Source organism: Benincasa hispida, chromosome 5 (genome assembly GCF_009727055.1).
Source record: "Benincasa hispida cultivar B227 chromosome 5, ASM972705v1, whole genome shotgun sequence".
Classification (NCBI taxonomy): domain Eukaryota; kingdom Viridiplantae; phylum Streptophyta; class Magnoliopsida; order Cucurbitales; family Cucurbitaceae; genus Benincasa; species Benincasa hispida.
Window position 1 is genome coordinate 54065865 of NC_052353.1, and position 22284 is coordinate 54088148.

General features: G+C 35.8%; 1 protein-coding gene across 1 annotated transcript; it reads right to left on the reverse strand.

The window, feature by feature from the left end:
- Positions 1–1858: 1858 nt before the first annotated feature.
- LOC120077402 (acetylserotonin O-methyltransferase-like) lies at positions 1859–4340 on the reverse strand. Its single transcript, XM_039031285.1, has 3 exons — positions 3940–4340; positions 3781–3853; positions 1859–2207 (listed from the first exon to the last, which is right to left on the reverse strand). The coding sequence occupies exons 1-3, from the start codon at positions 4338–4340 to the stop codon at positions 1899–1901; spliced, it is 783 nt and encodes a 260-aa protein (XP_038887213.1). The 3' UTR covers positions 1859–1898.
- Positions 4341–22284: the final 17944 nt, after the last annotated feature.

Here is a 22284-nt window from a genome sequence, read left to right on the forward strand (position 1 = left end):
GACCACACTTTGGATTCTCACTTCAAGAATACCAAGGGCTCCAACTGGTGGTGTCGTCCCTGCTGTTTACTTGTTTGTGACTATTCGTTTTGCTGCCGTTCGTGTAGACGATCGTGCTGCCACAGCCAACTGATTTGTAGGGTGATACAGCATGTAAGTTCTTCCGCTACTTTGAGTTCGATGTTTGAAGAAAGTCTTCAACTGGTATGAGAACTCTTTCCCTTTTGTTTTATTGTTCGAAGCATGCCGTTAATTAGTGTTCATTTTGCATAACCATCTGTTGGAATGTATATGTTATATTTCGGTCACAATGAAATCGGAAAGATCCGAACGCGCTCATGGATGCTCTTCGTTCGGAAAGATCCACGAGTCTCCATGCGACCAGTCAACCAAGTCAGCCGACGTGGTGCTGATTGGATTAAACGTTAATCGTGTACCCCGTACATGATTTTGCCACATGATAATTGTGTACCCCCTTACACGATTTCACTACCCTACTTTTGTCAATACTTTCAATACTCACCTATTTTTAAAAAAATACTTTCCCATATACCCCATTTTTGTCAATAATTTGAAAAAATACTATATTTTTTAACTTCATCCTCTTTTTTCCTTTTCCTTTTCTTACTCAAATTTTCCAAATTTAATAAAATTCTTTCCAAGATCTCGACATCCAAAGATTTTTCAAATTAACTTAAATCTTCCATCCTCGAAACAAATTGAATCAAATAAATGAATTAATCCTAATTAATTCAAAATAATTAGATTGTAGCTAAATGAGCCAAACAATCAAATTTTGAATTCCAACCTATCCAAACAAACTAAAATAAAATAATGCATATTTACCTAATAAATTAGGGTTCGGTAATGTTTACCTACATCCACTTTGAAGATCTTCAAGTTTTCATATTGCTTCAAGATTACAGAATCGACAAAGAAAAGAAGAAATCAGAGATAAGTTTTCCACAAAAAAACTCCCTCTCATTCCAGACTCTCTTCTAATCTTTTCATTACACATTTCAAGCATCAATTTACATGCACTCTTTATTTAGTAATCAGTTTTATAGATAAAGTAGAAAAGAAATTTAGTTGTAATTGTTTTCTTTTTCATTTTGTTGCAGGTAGGAGGGAATTTAATTTCAACTTTCTAACAACGATGACATTCGAGGCTTTAAATAGGCTAAAAAAAGGTGAGCAGCCGCTAAGATTCACATTCTCTCTGATCCTTAGTTGCTAAGATTCATAGTTGCTAAGCTTTCTAACCCTTAGAGGTGCCGTTTTAATGTATTTAGAAAACATTCTCTCTAATAATATTGTTCTTCCTTTGCTTAATGACATAGTTAACACATCGTTAGTGAACCACATATATCTGTGTATTTTCTTTTTACGTCTTTTATATTCTTTAATTGCCGATTACGTAACAGATGTGTTTAGTTCTTAAAGTTTCAAAATATACTTTTTAGTTCTTGGAGATAATTTTTTATTATTTTAAATATTGGCCTGACATTTTAAATTTTTAAAAACATTATTTCTCTTTCTTCTCCCTCCACTCTTAGTATCATTACCTTATCTTCTTCTTTAATATTATTATTTTTATTTAAAATTTCATTTCAACATTTAAAATAATTAAAATTATTGATGAAACATTTTCAACTTATTCTTAAAAATTCGACGAATATAAAGATGCATTGTAAAATTTTTTGAAACCGAATACATTCATTGTTATTTATGACATCATTTCTCTTTCTTCTCCCTCCACTCTTATAGTCTCATTACCTTATCTTCTTCTTTATTATTATTTTTTAATTTAAAATATCATTTCAACATTTAAAATAATTAAAATTATGGATGGAACCTCTTCAACTTATTCTTAAAAATTCGAACAATATAATTGTTATTTATGACATAAAAGCTTGAATGATTGATGGAACAGCATGAGGAATGGATGTAATGATGCATCGACTAAAACTCGCCTTGTTAATTAGAAGGTGTGTCCGCTCGTCATGAGTTCTTTCTCTTTCCTTCTGTGAACGAGTCATCATCATTATATCCAAAGTTAACCTTATATCTGAAAGCATCTTATTTTCTTCTTTTTCATTAATCACTGAATCTATGATTATCACCTTCCCTCTATCTTCTGGAATAGCTTCCTTGCAATTCTTCAAAATTTTGATGCAATCTTTATCATCCCAAGCATGTAAAATCCACTACAATTTAACCTTAAAACTCATTGACTTTGTACCTCATTACTAGAAATACAATCATGTACACAATAAGCTTTCAAACAGCAAACACACACGACTGAAAATTAAGGTCCATTTGATATAATTCTTACATAGTAAGATAAACATGAAGTTCAATCTGTATGGTATCAAAGTTCATATAGTCTAAAATAATAATATTAATAATAACAATAATAATAGATATCTCAAATAATAATAATAATAGTAATTATTTTAAATGATAAAATTGTTAGAAATATTTTCAAATATAGCAAAATATCACCGTTTATCAATGATAAACAAAGATAACACCGATAGATTGTGACATTTTTTTATATTTATAAATCATTGGCTCATTTTACTATATGTAAAAATATTCCAAATAATAATAGAATATCATTTAAGAAACACATGTCCTTAAAAACTCTTTTTGTCTAACACCTTGTTTTTCGTTCCTTTGTTTCTTATTTCTTATTTTTGTTTTTGAATAAAGAAAACAAAAAGAGTTGTCTTTATTAACTGTTTCTCTCTTTTAAAAAAAATAAATGAAAAAACATATTTTGGAAGTATAAAAAGTGGAATTTAACGTGAAAATATTTTTTTTAAAAAAAAATGAATATAAATCACTTTATGCTATTCTTCTGGATATTTATTGTGTATTTTAGAAGTAAAAATGATATAATAATAATTTTTATTTGTGGTTTAGAAAAGAAACTTGAAGCATAAACAATAAACTTGGTTTTGTCTGAGTCAAATTTGTTACACAAGTTTAAAAACGGGTTTAAAATTGAGAAACAAGAAACAAGAGTAATTATCAAACATTAATGTTTCTCAAAAGTTAGAAATTACAAGAAACAAGATACAAAAAACAAGAACGTCATCAAACAAACCCTAAAAAGATTTTTTAGGCAACAATCCATTGAGTTTTTCAAAAGCAAAAAAACATTTAATAAATAATTACCAAACATATATATTTATATTTATGTTTTTCAATAAAAATGAAAGAACAAGAGAAACCAGGAACATTTACCAATTGTGGTTAAGATTTTTTTTTTTTTCACAATAAAACAAGAAAAAAAAACACAAAAAACAAGAAAACAAAAAAACAAAAAACAAAAATAATATCAATCGACCTATCCTAATTGTATAAGTATACGTACATGGCTAGAAGACGAGGTATATATGAAAACCAATAAAATTAAGGTCAAACATTAATTAAGTCCCGTTTGATAATCATTTGGTTTTTTGTTTTTAGTTTTTGAAAATTGAACCTATAAATGTCTCACATTTGTTAACTATATTTTACCATTGTTTTAAAAAACCAAGTCAAGTTTTGAAAACTAAAAAAATAGACTTTAAAAACTTATTTTTGTTTTTGGAGTTTGGTTAAGAATTCAATTCTTTTACTTATGAAGTATACAAACCATGGTAAGAAATTGGGAGAAAATAGGCTAAATTTTCAAAAATCGAAAACAAAAAATCAAATGGTTATCAAATGGAACCTTATTGATCAACTCGCACACACACAAACGAACATATCACAAATAAATATACTAACCATGAAGAAAGCAGCATCAGCATTTGGAACAAAATGAAGCATATTCCCAGCAACATGTTCCACACCATTATACCTGTCTCTTATACACATCTAGATGTGTATAAGAGACAGACTTTAAATGGTACTAATAAATCACTAGTACTGTCATTGTTCTTAAGCCTTGCACTAAGATTATGCCATGATTCAACAATTGTTGGGCTATTCTCAAGCACAAGCAAGGGAGCCACGGTGATGAGCATATGAGACAATGGTGTTTGAGAATAGCCTATGACATTTTCAGCTGTGGTTTCTTCTTTGAAAACGGTGATGAGCATTCGGCGATGGACGAGGAATCTCATGATGCGAAGTAGAAGTGGTGGGGAGCAGTTTAAAGCTGTGGATAGTTGAGATAATGACATCGGTCTTCCATGGCTTTCGATGGCATCCGCGATTTTAAGCTCTATGGCACATTTTATTGCTGCTGCTTCTGCAAAACCAATTACATACTTGTATATTTGGATCTTTACCTCCTCCTCTTCTTCTTTCTTCCATTTTGATTCTTTGATGATAGTTTCTTCCATTCTAGTGATATTATCTCTATCTCTATTCTCTACTTGTTTTGCAAGTATTTATCTTAATATATATATTGATGAGGATATCCTACGTCGTAAAGACTTTACAATATTTATAAAATATTTGAGGTATCGTTTGGTAAGCATTTGATTTTTTGTTTTTTTAGTTTTTGAAAAATAAGTCACATCTCCATTTTTTTGACGACATATGGGGTGGGGGATCAGACCACTTGACTTCGAGGTTGATAATAAGTACTATAAACACACATTTCACACCAAAATTTCTTTTTTTTTATCTACTTTATTTCTATCAATATTTTAAAAAACCAAGTTAAAGTTTTGAAAACTAACAAAATGTATTTTTTTAAAAAAAAAAGTATTTATGTTTATGAAATTTGGCTAGGAATTCATTTTTTTTTTTTGCTTAAGAAAGATGAGAACCATTGTAAGGAATTGAGAGAAAATAATCTTAATTTTCAACAATAAAAAAGTTACCAAACGAGACGGATTATTATTTTTTTTTTTTTGTCAATTAGTTTTTTGGTGGGTTCTCATGTATATCTAACATAGTATGAGGGTTTTTGAAAGGGCTAACGAGAAGAATATCAGATTTTAACTTTTCATTTGTAAAAATAGCAAATCCTAATTTTATTCATAAAAATAGCAGAATAAATTAAAAATAAAATATAAACGAATTTATAAAAGTCTAAACTACCCCCAACCATACAAATGAGATTGCAAATGACTTATTAAGAAATATTCGTAATTACATTGTAATTAAAACAAACCTCTACAGATTATCGATTGGTCAGACTCTACATCGACCACTTTTTCAACCAAGTTGCCGCCATTTTTCTCTCCAAAATCAACTTCTCCACCAACAATGGTGGAGTCATGAATAGAGTCCCCGAAGCAAACTGGTTAATGCCAACACCTTCCATATGCTTGGCATACCTTTTCACAATGGCTCGATATGAATCACTTTGGAAAGAAGAGATTTTGCGACTTGAACTCTTGGTCGGTGGTCTATTAAGTCGAGCTTTTCATCTATGCACCAATAGATTTGATTGATAAGTCAACCCTCAAAAGTAGACTTGTCGTCTATTGAGAACAAAAAATAAAATTAGTAAGAAATAGATGAAAATTGAAAAATTAGATAAAAAAAAAAATTGAAATTGAAGCTAAGATCAAACATGATATTTGAAAAAAAAAAATATTTGATTTTTAAAAAAGATTACATTCAATTTTTTATATATCTTTAGGAAGATAGTTGAATCTGTGAGGGAATATTTGAGAACAGACTTTATGAATAGAAGGTCTGTAAAACTCTGGCTCGATCTTTAGATCGACCATTGTCATTTCGGTGAAATATCTCGAAATTGGTAGCCTTGGTTGGAAAACCTTTGGCTTTATCACTTGAGAAAATGTTGATGGATTTTTGGGAATTAAAGTTGAAGATGGCCTCATGGGTCTCTTATTTGAACTACTTACTCCCGAGGGACGTAACAGTGTTCTTGAGGGTTGAGGATGGAGGCTTAAAGACCCTGACTGTATTGAAAGTTAATCTCGACCCTAAATGGGATCAGAGCCATCAAGCTCAATTTTTCATCTATTTTTCTTTCTATGGAGTAGTCTCTCTCTCTAGAGCCTTGGGGGAAATGAAGCATGAAAGTTAAGATTGTCTTCAAAGGTATGGCTTTTAGTCATGATCTTAACTAACATTTCAAGAAATTTGAATAAGAAGTCTCTCTTATCCTTGAAAGGCTAGAAGGTATATCATATTTAGTGATTAATTTGTATTCTATCCGAAAGAATGCGTGGTTAACCTTGATGGTAGAATACAAATTATCACAAAATGTGATGTATTCATTTGAGTCGTACAAAGATTAAAGATCGATCGATTGAAGATTCTAATTTATTTCAATGTTAGCTTATTATCATTACTTTCGTCACACCTTTAAAGAAAGTTTTGACAGATTGCTTCAAAATCTCAAGGTTCGCTCTCTCTCTCTCTCGTGCTTTCTAAATTACTCTCGAAGATTTCTTGTCCCCAAATGATCCTCGATAATACTACCTCTTCCTCACAATCCAAAGAACCTCAAAGTATTGATGATCCTCTAAGTATCATTCAAAAATACAATTCAGCCGAAGCACAAATTGCTAAGATGGAAGATCGTCTAAAAAATTAGACCATTCCTAAGTTGGATCCAAGACTGATTTATAAGATCAATAACTTCAATTTCTCTCAAACTAACATCATTATCATCACCGAGAAAAATCTCGCAATGAAGGATGAGTTTACCGAAATCAGCCTTCTTCCAAGAGAATTTATAGAGCAAGCCATAGATAGATTCAAATATCTACACATCAGATGTGTTCAAGTAGCCCTTAAACCTCTATTCAGAGAAGGATTAGACGTTTCAGTCTATCTTGCCCTCAGAGATAAGTGGCATCTTTGATTCTCACACTTTATTCTATGAATTGTCCAATCAAACCTTGAAAGAGGACCAGTTTACTTCACGTGCAAACCAAGATTTACTATTTCCCTTCAAGATGCATATCTCCGAGATGCCCTTAGTCTCGATGTCCATTCTCAAGGCCTCGAGTTAAGAGATGGATCCCTGCTGTTTGCTGTCTGCTATCGTGTTTATTTCAAACTAATGCATACAAATGTATCGCCAAGAGCTTTAAGAATATCTCCTAAGGGAAACACCATGCTTATGGAAGTCAATATCGAGAAATCCTCTATGACTGACCCAAAGCTTCTACAATGGAGTGAACTCACAAAAAATCTAGTTTGGAGAATTCCAGGAGCAAATACTCCGAGGATGTTACGATCACAGAGCACCATAACGGGGATGTTGAAGTTAAGTTCTATTCAGAACCAAGGTATCCCAATATTCAAGAAATTATGAGTAGTAAGCCAAGCATTTCTTCTGGAACGCGGTCAACTAGCCACACTTCCAGATCTATCCCCAGATCTAGGTCAATAAGAACGTCCGTGGATTTTGAGAGATCGATTCAGGACATTCAGTATGAAAGGAATGAAGGTTCTTTATCTCCTACTCAATCTGATATGGAAAGAAGATCATAGCCAATTTACAATCAAATTAATGTACTATTGACGTATGAAACTCTTGAGCAAAGATATGAGTGAAAGTATAGTCAATATATAGATTTCTATATATCACAACCAAAGGAGACCAGAGGAGCTTTCATTCTAAAAGGAGATTTCTTCAAAAGAATGAAAGAAAGAGATGAAGCGGCAGAACGTCGTTGTTTCACTCTCAAACAAAGTCTCATTTGGATTACGACCAGTGGAAAAGAGATAGCTGTAGATTATCCTCCTATGGAAGAATCCTATTTTCCTCACTTGGTAGTCTCAGCTATCAAGATGGTATGCTCTTCGTACAAAATCATCGATGAAGAAAAGGTCTCGAAAGTTGGAGTACATGAAATTAGAAACATCTAACATCAACTGAATTATTCAAACAAGATGTTAGTAACCTTCTCTCAGTCAATTGAGAAAATAAAGGATCAAAAGGCTGCCCCAAGATCAAGCCTTAAGGGCATACCAAAGATTGATCCAAACCGACCAATTTTCCAACCAAATTCCTTTCCCATTGGAGACCTGAAAGAAAATCCAGAGGAACTTCTGGCTGAGATTAATAAAAAAATATCAGTATTCAAGATTGACAAAGGAGAAGAAAATTCTTCAAAGAAGATTGAGGTCTCCAAAGCTGTTAATATAATAAGAGAGTCAAAAGGGACTTCTGCATCTTACAAAATTCCCTCCTGTGGTCTCTTATAGCACGGAAATGAAGAATCATTATGCAAAACCCTCTCCTCCAGATCTAGGATGGGATTATTTTCGTCTAGATCAAAAAACTTATGATGGAACCTCTGTTATAAGCTGGAATATTGACGGATGTTCCGATCGATGAATATTTTCCAAGAAATGCTTCTAGCTGCTACCGCATATAGCACTAGAAAAACTATCTTAAGCACAGCTCACATTCTAGTTTTAGGATTCACAGGAAATCTGAGGAGTTGGTGGCATAATCAACTTTCTGAACAAGAAAGGCAGACTATCCTAACTGCCACAAAAATAGTTAAGGTAATACAAGAAGGAAATCTGGTAGTAGGAATTGCCCCAATGGAGATAATGCAAAATGAACCAGATATGGTTAACTCATTAATATACACTGTAATGAAACATTTTGTAGGACGAACAGTCATCTACAATAATCAAGCTACTGAAGCACTTCTCAAGATGCGCTGCAGGAAGATGATTGATTTCAAATGGTACAAAGACGTTTTTATGGCACGTATTTACAACCTTACATCTTGTGGAGACGAAATCTGGAAACGAAAATTTGTAAAAGGATTACCTCCTTATATTGTTGAAAATTTTTATCAAAAGATGTCTAAAATCTTCAAAGGAAATCAAATCAACTGGAATTCTCTCACTTACGGAGACATTACCAGTAACATTCAAGCATTATGCTTAAGTCTTTGTAAAGACAACAAGCATAATCAAAGAATAATCAAAGATGCAAATTATCGAAAGGAACTAGGGACTTTCTGCAAACAATACAATGTTGAACAAGATATACCGCCCTCAAAGAAAAAGAAGAAATCCACAAAGAAACCTTACAGCAAAGGACGAAGAACAAAAAACGAAGAAAAACCCCGAAAGAGGAAATACTATAATAAAAACAAGAAGTATTCCAAAAATAAAGGAACCACTTGTTTTCGATGCAACAAACAGGGACACTATGCTAATAAATGCCCTTTGATAAAGAGGATCAACAGCCTAGAGATTGACAATGACCTAAAACAATCTCTTCTCTTTGCCATCTGGTCTGAAGATGAAATCTCTATTTCAGAAGAATCATCTTCTGAGGGAAGAATCAATGAAGTTATTGGAGATTCCTCCTCTGAAGGGATACTCTTCCGATTCCTCTCAATCTTCAAAAGAAGTTGTCCCTTGCACAGGATGTATCAATGTTCTAACAAAAGACTAGGAACACCTACTTGATCTAATAGAAGAGCTTCTTGATGAAATATCTCGGAAAACGGTCGTCCTAAAACTATGGGAGTCTCTAGAAGGAAAAAATACAAAGCCTCAAGTCTTGGAACCAATTCAATATTCCTCTCAGGAAATACTCAATATGGTCAATAATGAGTCACTCCAAGAACCCGCAAAAGCTTCTGACCTCCACATGGAAGTCAAGAAACTCAAAAGGGAAGTTGCAGTCAATAAGCAACAATTGTCAATTCTAGAATATGCATTCAGTGATATCCAACAACAATCCGCAAAAGTAATTCCCCCAGGAGAAATTTCAGGAGTCCAAAAAGATGATGTAGAAGAAATCAGCTATATCAGTAAAGTATACAATAAAAAATAGTTATCTAAGGTCACTATTAAGGTCCAAGATTTCAAGATTGAAGTAGTTGCCTTACTGGATTATGGAGCAGACCAAAACGTCATCCAAGAGGGATTAATACCCTCAAGGTATTTTGAAAAAACAATGGAAGTTCTGAGAGGAGCCAACAACCAGAGACATCAAATTAATTATAAGCTGCCAAAAGCGCATATTTGCAAAGGAGATGTGTGTTTCGTTAATACCTTTCTTTTAATCAAAGACTTATCAGAGGAAGTTATCCTGGGCACACCCTTCCTTACTCAATTATACCCTTTTCATGTTTCTGAGAAAGGATTATCATCTCAGAAATTTGGAAAAATAATGACTTTTGAGTTCTATCATCTGATAACTCCTAAGTACATTCCAAATATTGAAGAAGAAATCCAGCAGTTTATCAATAGGATTTCTAAGAAAGAAAATCAAATCGAGTTCCTTCAAGATGACATTCAGAATAAGAAGGTTGCTGACAAAATTACTAGACCTTCGATTGATAAGAAAATCCAACATTTGCTAAAGAAAATGGAAGCTGAAATTTGTTCGGACATTCCAAATGCCTTTTGGGCTCACAAAAAGCATATAGTTTAGCTCCCATAGGTCGATGGATTTGACGAAGCCCAAATTCCCACAAATGCTAGGCCCATTCAAATGTCAAAAGACCTTATCAAAATCTACAAAGCAGAAATTGATGAGCTCCTCCAAAAAGGGGCTTATTAGCCCATCAAAAATCCCATGGTCCTGTGCGGCCTTCTACATCAATAATCAAGCCGAGAAGGAACGAGGAGTTCCGAGATTGGTAATCAATTATAAGCCCCTTAACAAGACTCTCAAATGGATTAGGTATCCAATTCCTAATCGACAAGATTTATTAAAAAGAATAACCTTTGCCAAGGTTTTCTCAAAGTTCGATATGAAGTCTGGATTTTGGCAAATCCAAGTATCTACAAAGGACAGATATAAAAAAGCTTTCAACGTCCCCTTCGGGCAATATCAATGGAATGTCATGCCCTTTGGATTAAAAAATGCTCCTTCGGAGTTCCAAAATGTCATGAATGACATATTTAACAAATATCAGGATTTCACCATCATCTATATCGATGATGTCTTCGTATTCTCAAAAAAAATTGAGCAACACTTTAAGCACTTGCAAGTGTTTTTCAACATCATTAAGACAAATGGTCTTGTGGTATCTTTACCAAAGATCAAATTATTTCAAACAAAAATTAGATTTCTTAGTTATGATATTAATCAAGGAATAATCAAACCAATCCAACGATCGCCAGACTTCGTGGATAAGTTTTCAGACACTATTCAAGACAAGACACAGCTCCAGCGCTTTCTTAGGTGTGAAAATTATATTGGAGACTTTATTAAAGACCTCTGTACCATATGTCTCCCCCTTTATGAAAGATTGAAAAAGAACCCAAAACCATGGACGGACGAGCATACTCGAGCAGTCCAATCAATAAAAGCTTTAGCAAAAGGCATCCCATGCTTATCGCTAATGGATGAAAAGGCTTATCCAATTTTGGAAACCGATGCATCTGACATTGGTTACGGCGGCATCCTCAAGCAAGAAATTAATGGAAGAAAAATAGTAGTCCGTTATTATTCTGTAGTCTGGAATGATACTCAAAAGAACTACTCCCACAGTAAAAAAGGAGATTCTCGCAATAGTAAATTGCGTTCAAAAGTTCCAAGGAGATCTTATCAACAAAGATTTTCTAGTGCGAACGGATTCAAAGGCTAGTAAATACATCTTTGAAGAAGATGTGAAGAATCTTGTGTCAAAGAAAATCTTTGCAAGATGGTAGGCAATCTTATCCTGCTTTGATTTCAAAATTGAGCCTATAAAAGGCACAGAAAACTCTCTTGCAGACTATCTAAGTAGAGAATACCTCTCAAGAAAATATCCTCCTAAAAAAGGAAAACATCTCCCTCATAAATCCTTAGAAGCTCATGGAACCTCCCGGCCGTCCTCGGCCACCAAGGCGGCCTCCGCCATCGTAGAGCATTCAGGCTAGCCCTTCCAAGACTAGTAGTTCAAAGGGCAAATATCCCATCTCTCAATCTTCTGTACCATCTCCCATGAGTGCAGACAATTATGCCATGAACACCGACTTTGAAGTCATGTCTAGAAGGCGTCAAGGCAGTGCCCAAAAGGCACTTTCAATACAGTCAGGGTTCTTAAGCCTGCCTCCTTAACCCTCAACAACACTGTTACGTCCCTCGAGAGTAAGCAGTTCAAATAAAAGACCCATGAGGCCATCTTTAACTTTAATTCCCAAAACCCATCAACATTTTCCCAAGTGGTAAAGCCAAAGGTTTTCCAACCAAAGCCACAAATTTCGAGATATTTCACCAAAACAACAATGGTCGATTTAACGATCGAGCCAGAGTTTGATGGACCTTCCATTCAAGAAGTCTGTTTTTAAATATTCCCTCACGGATTCAACTATCTTCTTGAAGATATATAAAAAACAAGAACTTTCTACGAATTCATCTTGGTAGACACCAAGTCTTGGAAATTACTCATGTTCCGGATCATTCCAATCCTTCAAAAATCGTATACTCAAAATTGAGAATATTCAAAGTGTTAACTCCATCCTATTAGAATCTGCGGATGTTTGTAGCAAAGAAATTCTCAAAACCTTTCAAACCTCAAACATATACATACCGTGACTACATGAGAGCATGGTATAATATTTTCTGGTTTCAAGCATACAACCATTCTTGATTTGTGACATTCTGTAAGCAAGCTTACAAAATGCATTTTCCAAATTGGTTTCAATCTTGGTGGAACTATTTTGGACTATCAAAAAAAATCTTCCCAGTAGAAGTCCAAAGGTCTTACCACCTTTTTCAAAATAACATATATACGTCTCCTCTTTCAAAGATGTTTAAGTTCGCATTATATTTTCAAATTCTGTGGATCTTTTGTTGGAATTTCAAACTAAGACCATATGAAAATTTTAAAGCCTTAAGCAAAGCACTACGGATCAAGTGGTGGGAAAAGTTTGACTATTCTCACCTACAAGCGTCAAAGCTAAAAGAATGGTTCAAAGCCAATGTTCATCTATAAGATCTATCTCGCCAAAAGGATGAACAATTTACTTTGACGAAAAATTCAATCATGAGTTCTCTTGCTGGAGCAGGATCACACACTGATTTTACTTCAGTTCTCAACACAGTCGTCAAGCAGTTATCAGACCATGACGAAACTCAAGAAGATGCAAATTCTTCTGCATCTGTAAATAATGAAGTCAAAGATGACGAAGATGATTATGACCCTTTCGCCGATTACGACATCAATGACCCGTTTTTAGACTAAATTAGTCTAAAAAATGGTGACTCAAAGTATTATTTAAAGTTATGTAAATTATTTAAATCACTTTTGTATATAGGTGTGTAATCAGTTTACAATTATCATCGTCGTTCATAAGAACCTACATTTGAGGCAAAAATGATGGAGATAGTATGTTCTTGATGTGGATTAACCACCCACCGACCACAGCGGTTAGCTAAAGATTGGAAAGTTGAACAGATCACTGTGAGAGAAATGACTATAATATCCCATTAACTCATAAGGATTACGTTGGGCAATCAAAGTAGGCGGGGTAGCCGAAGGAGTAAGACCCTGGATCGTAGTGTCAAAAGAGTTGATACGGTAGATATAGGAAATAGTCATTCCAATCAAGGCCATTCAGGAGAAACTGGTGACATCATCAATAGTTATCATTTGAAGATCTTACCAAGCGTGCTTGAAGATAATGCAGACATATCCCATCTATCTTTATTGCTTTACTGTTTTCTTTATTGCTTTATGATGAGATAAGGTCAAGTGGAGGTCATGTCCTACCGACAAAATCTTATCATAATCTTTTATTTTTCAAAAAGAAAGATTCCAAAAGATATTTTGCCAGTCAGGGGTCCTATCCTATCTGCCACATTTAGAAATTTTCAATTATGTAATCTTTATTTGTTGAGACGTGTGTCAAAATCTTATCGAAATTGCTAGTAGGCGGAGGCCTAATAACAATTCTATAAGTAGCACTTAATCTCGATCTTAAATGGTATCAGAGCCATCAAGCTCAACTTTTCATTTTTTTTTCTCTCTATGGAGTAGTCACTCTCTCTAGAACCTTGGGGGAAATGAAGCATGAAAGTTAAGATTGTCTTCAAAGGTATGGCTTTTATTCATGATCTTAAACTAACATTCCAAGAAATTGAAGCAGAAGTCTCTCTTATCCTTGAAAGGCTAGAAGGTATATCATATTTAGTGATTAATTTGTATTCTATCTGAAAGAAGGCGTGGTTAACCTTGATGGTGGAATACAAATTATCACAAAATGTGATGGATACGTTTAAGTCTTACAAAGATTAAAGATCGATCGATTGAAGATTCTAATTTGTTTCAATGTTAGCTTAATATCATTAATTTTGTCACACCTTTAAAGAAAGTTTTGACAGATTACATCAAAATCCCAAGGCTCACTCTCTCTTCTCATGCTTTCTAAATTACTCTTTAAGATTTCTCGTCCCCAAACGATCCTCGATAATACTACCTCTTCCTCACAATCAAAAGAACCACAAAGTATTGATGATCCTCTAAGTATCATTCAAAAATACAATTCAGCCGAAACATAAATTGCTAAGATGGCAGATCGTCTAAAAAATTAGACCATTCCTAAGCTAGATTGTCTAAAAAATACAATCAATAACTTCAATTTCTCTCAAATTGACGACATTGTCATCACCGAGAAAAAATTCGCAATGAAGGATGAGTTTACCGAAATCAGCCTTCTTCCAAGAGAATCTATAAAGCAAGCCATACATAGATTCAAATATCTACACATCAGATGTGTTCAAGTGGCCCTTAAACCTCTATTCAGAGAAGGATTAGACGTTCCAGTCTATCTTGCCCACAGAGATAAGCGGTGTCTTCGATTCTCACACTCTATCCTAGGAATCGTCCAATCAAACATTGAAAGAGGACCAGTTTACTTCAGGTGCAAACCATGATTTACTATTTCCCTTCAAGACGCAAATCTTCGAGATGCCCTTAATCTCGATGTCCATTCTCAAAGCCTCGAGTTAAAAGATGGATCTCTGTCGTTTTCCATCTGCTATCGTGTTTATTTCAAACTAATGCATACAAATGTATCGCCAAGAGCTTTAGGAATATCTCCTAAGGGAAGCACCATGCTTATGGAAGTCAATATCGAGAAATCCTCTATGATCAACCCAAAGCTTTTACAATGGAGTGAACTCACACAAAATCTAGTGGAGAATTCCAGGAGCAAATACTCCTATTACAAAACAATGTGAGGATGCTACGATCACAGAGCACCATAATGGGGATGTTGAAGTTCAGTTCTATTCAGAACCAAGATATCCCAGGATTCAAGAAGTTATGAGTAGTAGGCCAAGAATTTCTTTCGAAACGCGGCCAGCTAGCCATACTTTCAGATCTATCCCCAGATCTAGGTCAATGAGAACGTCCGTGGATTTTGATAGATCAATTCAGGACATTCAGTATGAAAGGAACGAAGGTTCTTTATCTTCTAATCAATCCGACATGGAAAGAAGATCAAAGCCAATTTACAACCAAATTAATGTACTATCGACATATGAAACTCTTGAGCAAAGATATGAGCGAAAGTATAGTCAATATATAAATCTCTATATATCACAACCAAAAGAGACTAGAGCAGCTGTCATTCTAAAAGAAGATTTCTTCAAAAGAATGAAAGAAAGAGATGAAGCGGCAGAACGTCGCTGTCTCACTCTCAAAGTTCTACGGATTACGACCAGTGGAAAAGAGATAGCTGCAGATTATCCTCCTGAGGAAGAATCCTATTTTCCTTACCTGGTATCCTCTCCGTACAAAACCATCGATGAAGAAAAGGTCTCGAAAGTTAGAGTACGAGAAATTAAAAACATCCAGCATCAATTGCATTATTCAAATAAGATGTTAATAACCCTCTGTCAGACAATGGAGAAAATAAAGGATCAAAAGGCTGCCCCAAGTTCAATCCTTAAGGGCATACCAAAGATTGATCCAAACCGATCAATCTTCCAACCAAATACCATTCCCATTGGAGACCTGAAAAGAAATCCATAGGAACTTCTAGCTGAGATTAATAAAAAATTATCAGTATTCAAGATTGACAAAGGAGAAGCAGATTCTTCAAAGAAGACCGAGGTCTCCAAAGCTATTAATATGATAAGAGAGTCCAAAGAGACCTCTATATCTAATACAAAAATCCTTCATTTGGTCTCTTATAGCTCGAAAATGAAGAATCATTAGCAAAACCCTCTCCTCCAGATCTAGGATGGGATGATTTTCGTCTAGATCAAAAGACTTATGATGGAACCTCTGTTATGTGCTGGAATATTGACGGATGTTCCGATCAGCAAATGATGAATATTTTCCATGAAATTCTTCTACTCAACTGCAGTAGACATACTCAAATGGGGTTTCGTAATGGAGACTGTGGTATACATACTTAACTGTGTTCCCACAAATGGTGTTGCAAGAACACCTCTGAATTTTTGGAACGGGCGTAAAGCTAGTTTACGTCACTTCCATATTTGAGGTTGCCCTGAATATGTACTTGAGGCTAATCCTAAGAAGTTGGAACCACGGTCGAGGTTATACCTCTTTGTAGGCTACACCAAAGTTACACGATGGGGTTATTTTTATGATTCGACGGAAAATAGGGTGTTTGTTTCAACAAACAATACTTTCCTGGAGGAGGATCATGTAAGGGAGCACAATCTACGAAGCAAAGTTGAGTTGCGTGAGCTTTTCAATGAAACTATTGAAACTTCAACAAGAGTTGTTAAAGAGCCTACTACATCAGCAAGAGTTGTTAATGGAAGTTCATCGAATAGGTCGATTCCACCTCAGAGTTGAGGGAACCTCGACGTAGTGGGAGGGTTGCGAACCCACCCATTCACTATCTGGGTTTCACAGAAATCCTTACTATAGTAGCAGATGGCGACGTTGAGGATCCGTTGTCTTATCAGAAGGCAATGAAGAATGTTGACCAGGATGAATGGGTCAAGGCCATGGATCTTGAGATGTAGTCGATGTACTTCAACTCAGTATGGGATCTATAGGTTGTAAATGGATCTACAAGCACAAACAAGATGCTGATGGGAAGGTACAAACCTTCAAGGCTCGACTTGTGGCAAAGGGTTATATCCATGTAGAAGGAGTCGACTATGAGGAGACTTTCTCGCTTGTTGTCATGTTAAATTCGATCCGCATCCTCCTATCCATTGCAGCTTATTATAATTATGAGATTAGGTAAATGGATGTCAAGACGGTCTTTCTGAATGGCAATCTTGAGGAGACCATTTACATGGTGCAACCCGAGGAATTCATAGCCCAAGGTCAAGAGCAAAAAGTTTGCAAACTAAATCGGTCCATTTATGGACTGAAACAGGCTTCTCAATCTTGGAACATACGATTTGATACTGCGATCAAGTCGTATGACTTTGACCAAAATGTTGATGAACCTTGCGTCAACAAGAAGATCATCAATGCTACAGTAGTCTTCTTAGTGTTGTACGTAAACAATATCCTACTCATTGGGAATGATGTAGGTCTACTGACTGCAGTTAAGAATTGGCTAGCGACCTAATTCCAAATGAAGGATTTGGGAGAGGCTCATTTTGTTCTAGGTATACAGATCTTTCGGGATCGTAAGAACAAAGTGTTAGTACTGTCTGAGGCATCGTACATTGACAAGTTGTTGCTTAAGTACTCGATGCAGGACTCCAAAAGAGGCTTATTGCTGTTCAGGCATGGAGTCACTTTGTCTAAGGACATGTGTCATAAGACGCCTCAAGAGGTTGAAGAGATGAGACGGGTCCCATAATGCATCTGTCATTGGTAGTTTGATGTATGCGATGCTCTGTACTCATTTAGACATCTGCTATGTTGTGGGAATATTCAGTAGGTATCAGTCTAACCCAGGCTAGGGTCACTGGACAGCAGTGAAGAACATCCTCAAGTATCTTCGGAGAACGAGGGACTACATGCTCGTGTATGGTTCTCGGGATTTGATCCTTATAGGAAACATGGATTCTGACTTTCAGACTGATAAGGCCTCTCGCAAGTCGACATCAGGGCCAGTCTTTACTCTTAACGAAGGAGCTGTAGTGTAGCGAAGCACTAAGCAGGGGTGTATCGCCGACTCCACTATGGAGACGGAGTACATAGCCGCTTGTGAAGCTGCTAAGAAGGCCGTCTGGTTTAGGAAGTTCTTGACAAAACTGGAAGTTGTTCCAGATACGTCTAGACCCATTACCCTATATTGTGATAATAGTGGGGCAGTTGCGAATTCTAAGAAGCCGAGGAGTTACATGCGTGACAAACACATAGAGCAGACATATCATCTGTCTGCGAGATAATGCATCGAGGGGACGTAAATGTCACGAAGATCGCTTTGGAGTACAATGTTGTTGACCTGTTTACGAAGGCTCTCACGACTACATTGTTTGAGGGTCACCTACGGAGTATGGGTCTACAAGATCGCCCACAGTTGGACTAGGGCAAGTGGGACATTTTCTTATACTAGCCTTTTATGCCCTAATTTATTGTTTTGTACTAGTTTATTGTACACCCCACTTCGCTTTAGGACAAGTGGGAGATTATTTGGGTTGATGCCCTAAAGTCTCGTGTCCTGTAGTTTGTAAACAGTTTGTACGAACACTTGTATTGTATAATATATGATATTTTACTTCACATCTTGTTTTTTGCTCAGTTTCATGTTTTATTTGCTTTACCACAAACCAATAAAATTAAAATCCCTGGTTATCTGTATGTAACTCAAGTATGTATGTGGTGACATACAAATGGATCATGTCTGTAGTATATGGATAATTAACCTGAAATCTCTTTCGAAAGTGTGTTAGTGGGCAAACAACATCGGTTATTGTAACCGATGAATAAAAATGAAATTTGTTTCATTTTAAAGAGTTCGAAAAAAGATCGAAGCTTTGCGTTGGTGTGGAAATATAAACGATTGCTTAAGTCGAGAACCTATATGATAGTCACTCAGTGCCTAAACGATCGCATACCTCGCGCCTAAACGATCGCCTACCTAGCACCAAAACGATCGCACACTAATTTCTAAACGATCGGTTAGCTTTCCTAAACGAGTGTATAGTGTGTTGTGTTTGCTAAACGATTGCCTACCTTTTTCTAAATGATCGTTCAGTACAACCTACATGATTGTATAATTTCTTCTAAGTGATAAGCATCTAGCAATACGATAGCTTCTCATTCTCTCCCACTTGCGTATCGTCTACACGATATGTTCTTCCTTCTACCTCTACCAAACTCACCGAAGACCACGCTGACCACGCTTTGGGTTCTGACACCGAGAATACCTAAGGCTCCTTTCTGATGGTGTCTTCCTCTCTGTGTTCGTTTGTTTGCCGTTATTCGTGCTGCTGTAGTCGACGCATCTGCTGGGCATTGGTTGATCGGGTAGAGGTCTTCCGCTGCATTAAGTTCCATAGTTTTAAAAGCGTCGTTAACTGGTATGAGAACTCTCTCCCTTGTTATTTTTTGTTCAAAGCATGCTGTTAATTTCTGTTTCTTTGCATAACTATGCATTTGAATGTACATGGTGTATTTCGGTCATGGTGAAATTGAAGCGATCCGAACGCGCTCATGGAACTTTTCGTTAAGAGATCCTTCAAGACTGTCTTGCAGAAAGACCAGTTGTAAAAATCTACCTCTATTGCCATCCTTTCAGTTCAACAGCTGCAGAATATAATTACAAACTCCTTAAGGGCTCAGTATGGAGGACCATCACAATCTTCCTTTATGTACTCCAAGCCGTACACTAAGAGAATCGACAACCTGAGAATGCCAACTGGATATCAGCCTTAAAATTTCTAGCAATTCGATGGAAAGGGCAATCTGAAACAACATGTTGCTAACTTCATTGAAACCTATGAAAATGCAGGAACTAGAGGAGATCAACCAGTTAAGCATTTCATCCGTACCTTGAAAGGAAACGCTTTTGATTGGTATACTGATCTAGAGCCAAAAGCGATTGACAGCTAGGAACAGTTTGAAAGAGAGTTCCTCAACCGCTTTTATAGCATAAGGCGCACCGTTAGCGTGATGGATCTGAAAAACACAAACAGCAGAAGGGAGAGCCAATCATCGATTACATCAACCGATGGAGAGCTCTGAGTCTAGATTGCAAAGATAGACTCACTGAATTATCTAAAGTAGAGATGTGCACCCAAGGCATGTACTGGAAACTTTTCTACATTCTCTAGGGGATAAAGCCTCGTACATTTGAGGAGTTGGAAATACGAGCTCATGATATAGAGTTGAGCATCACCAACAGAGGAACTAAAGTTTCCTAGTCCCTAAAGAAAGAAAGGATAAGGAAGAAATTAAGGGGACTGAAGAGATCATGAATAGTGCTACAAGAGAATCTATGGTCGTTTAGATGACCCCGCTGAAATTTTCCTCCAAAGGAAAAGAAACAAAGTTCGAAAGAAAACATGATGGCGGCTAGAAGTATCGCCCAACTCTCAAAGAAAGACAAGAGAAGGTTTATCCATTTCCTAACTTTGATATGCCGACATGTTGGAGAAATTATTAGAGAAACAACTTATTCAACTGTCAGAATGCAAGCGACTAGAAGAAGCAATAAAAGTAGATGATCCTAACTACTGTAAGTATCATCGAGCCATTAGTCACTCAGTTGAAACTGCTTCGTGTTGAAGAAGCTGATTCTAAAGTTGGCTCGTGAAAAAAAGATTGAGTTGGAGCTTGATGAAATAGCTCAAACAAATCACGCAACAGGAGCGATGACTTCAAGCGTCCTAACACTGTCTGCATCTCATGATCAAGAGAAAGCTTCATTCAGTTTGGGACTTTTGAGCCTATAGTCGTTTTGTTCCAACAAGAGATTCTAACAATAGATTTCCGAAGCAAAAATGATCCTGTTGAAGATGACAATGAAGGATGGATAGTTGTGTCTGATCGAAAAAGAAGACAGCCAAATTCCACCTAAAAAGAGTTGTGCTCTTATTGAAACTATAGAAGAAGGCACAAGATTCATAGAAAGAAAGAAAAAGAAGGAGGCATAAAAGCCTAAGCTTACTAAGGAAGAAGACGAAGACTTTCACCAACTTCGACGGCTGGTAACTTTGGCATAATTTCTCCTAAAAAGCTTTCTCAATAATCATTCAAAGGAAGTATCAGAAGTTATTAAATGTCAGGCTATCAGCAGAGTGGAAGTTGACAACAACCATATAACTATTAAAGAAGTCAATGATTTAAAAGAAACCGAGCAAAGAGTTTCTATCTTCGATCGTATCAAGCCTTCAACTACTCGATCTCTAGTCTTCTAAAGATTGAGTATGGCCACGATAGTAGAAGGAAACCAATGTCCAATGTTTACTACAACTCAAACTTCAGCTTTAAAGAGGCTGAGTATCTTTACATCAAAGAAAGATCGACCTTCAACATCTTATTTTGATCGTTTCAAGACAATAAGCGATCAACATAAAAGAAGGATAAAATTTTTGAAGGCAACATCATTTCATAAAGAAAACAACGATAAAACGATTCACAGTCGTGTTACTTCACGTATGAAGAGAAAAATTTCTGTTGATATAAATATAGAAGGTTCCTTGATAGTGAAGCCAAGACTCATCATATTGATGAATCCTACAAATAAAGAGAATGATCAAAGGCATGATGAAATAAGAGCTTCTGAAGTTTAAATGTAAAAGCTTCTTATCGCAAGAGCCTAAACTGCATGGTGCTTCTGGCCCGCATGAGCTTAAAAGGTGAACGACCCAAAAAAAAAATCTCTTCATTGAACTACGTTATGACTTGATCCCTGTCATTGTGAAGGGTACACAAGCAGCTTGAAAGAAACTTCAAATTCAGTCGCGCATAAAAAAAACATTCTTTTTTAACTACATTATGACTTGATCCCTACCATTATGAAGGGTATGTAGGTAGCTTAAAAGAAACTTCATGTTCAATCCAATTAAAAAAATTTGAACTACGTCATGACTTGATCCCTTTCTTCAAGGGTACATAGGTAACTTAAAAAAATTTAAGTTCAGTCCATAAAAAAATAATACCACTATCACCCAATGTATGGCGCTACACGATAGATTGAAGATGTTCATCCTTGTTGGAGGCAACACAACAAATTGAAGATGTTCATCCCTTTAAGGAGCTAACACAGTAAATTAAAAGCACACACTTGGGATGGTGCTTCGCTTCCTCTTCGAAGTCAATTTCGGAGGCTTCGCCGCTTCCTCTTTGAAGTCAAATTTGGATGTTTCATTTCTCCCTCTTCGAAGTTCATGTTTCGTGTGACTTCCCTGCTTCCCCTAAAAAAATATTATTCCCTACGGCTTCGCTCCTTCTCTAAAAGTTGTTACAATTCTGGCTCCTCTACAAAGATGTTGGCACTGCTATTTCTTCATCTTTAAGTTCGAGAATCAGACTGCTGCTTTGATGG

Coding starts and splice junctions, on each gene's coding strand:
- LOC120077402 (XM_039031285.1), bottom strand. CDS start 4,340: ATGGAAGAAACTATCATCAAAGAATCAAAATGGAAGAAAGAAGAAGAG. Junction 3,854..3,939: donor TGGCATAATCTTAGTGCAAG/GCTTAAGAACAA, acceptor TATAAGAGACAG/GTATAATGGTGTGGAACATG. Junction 2,208..3,780: donor CTGATGCTGCTTTCTTCATG/GTTAGTATATTT, acceptor GTTAAATTGTAG/TGGATTTTACATGCTTGGGA.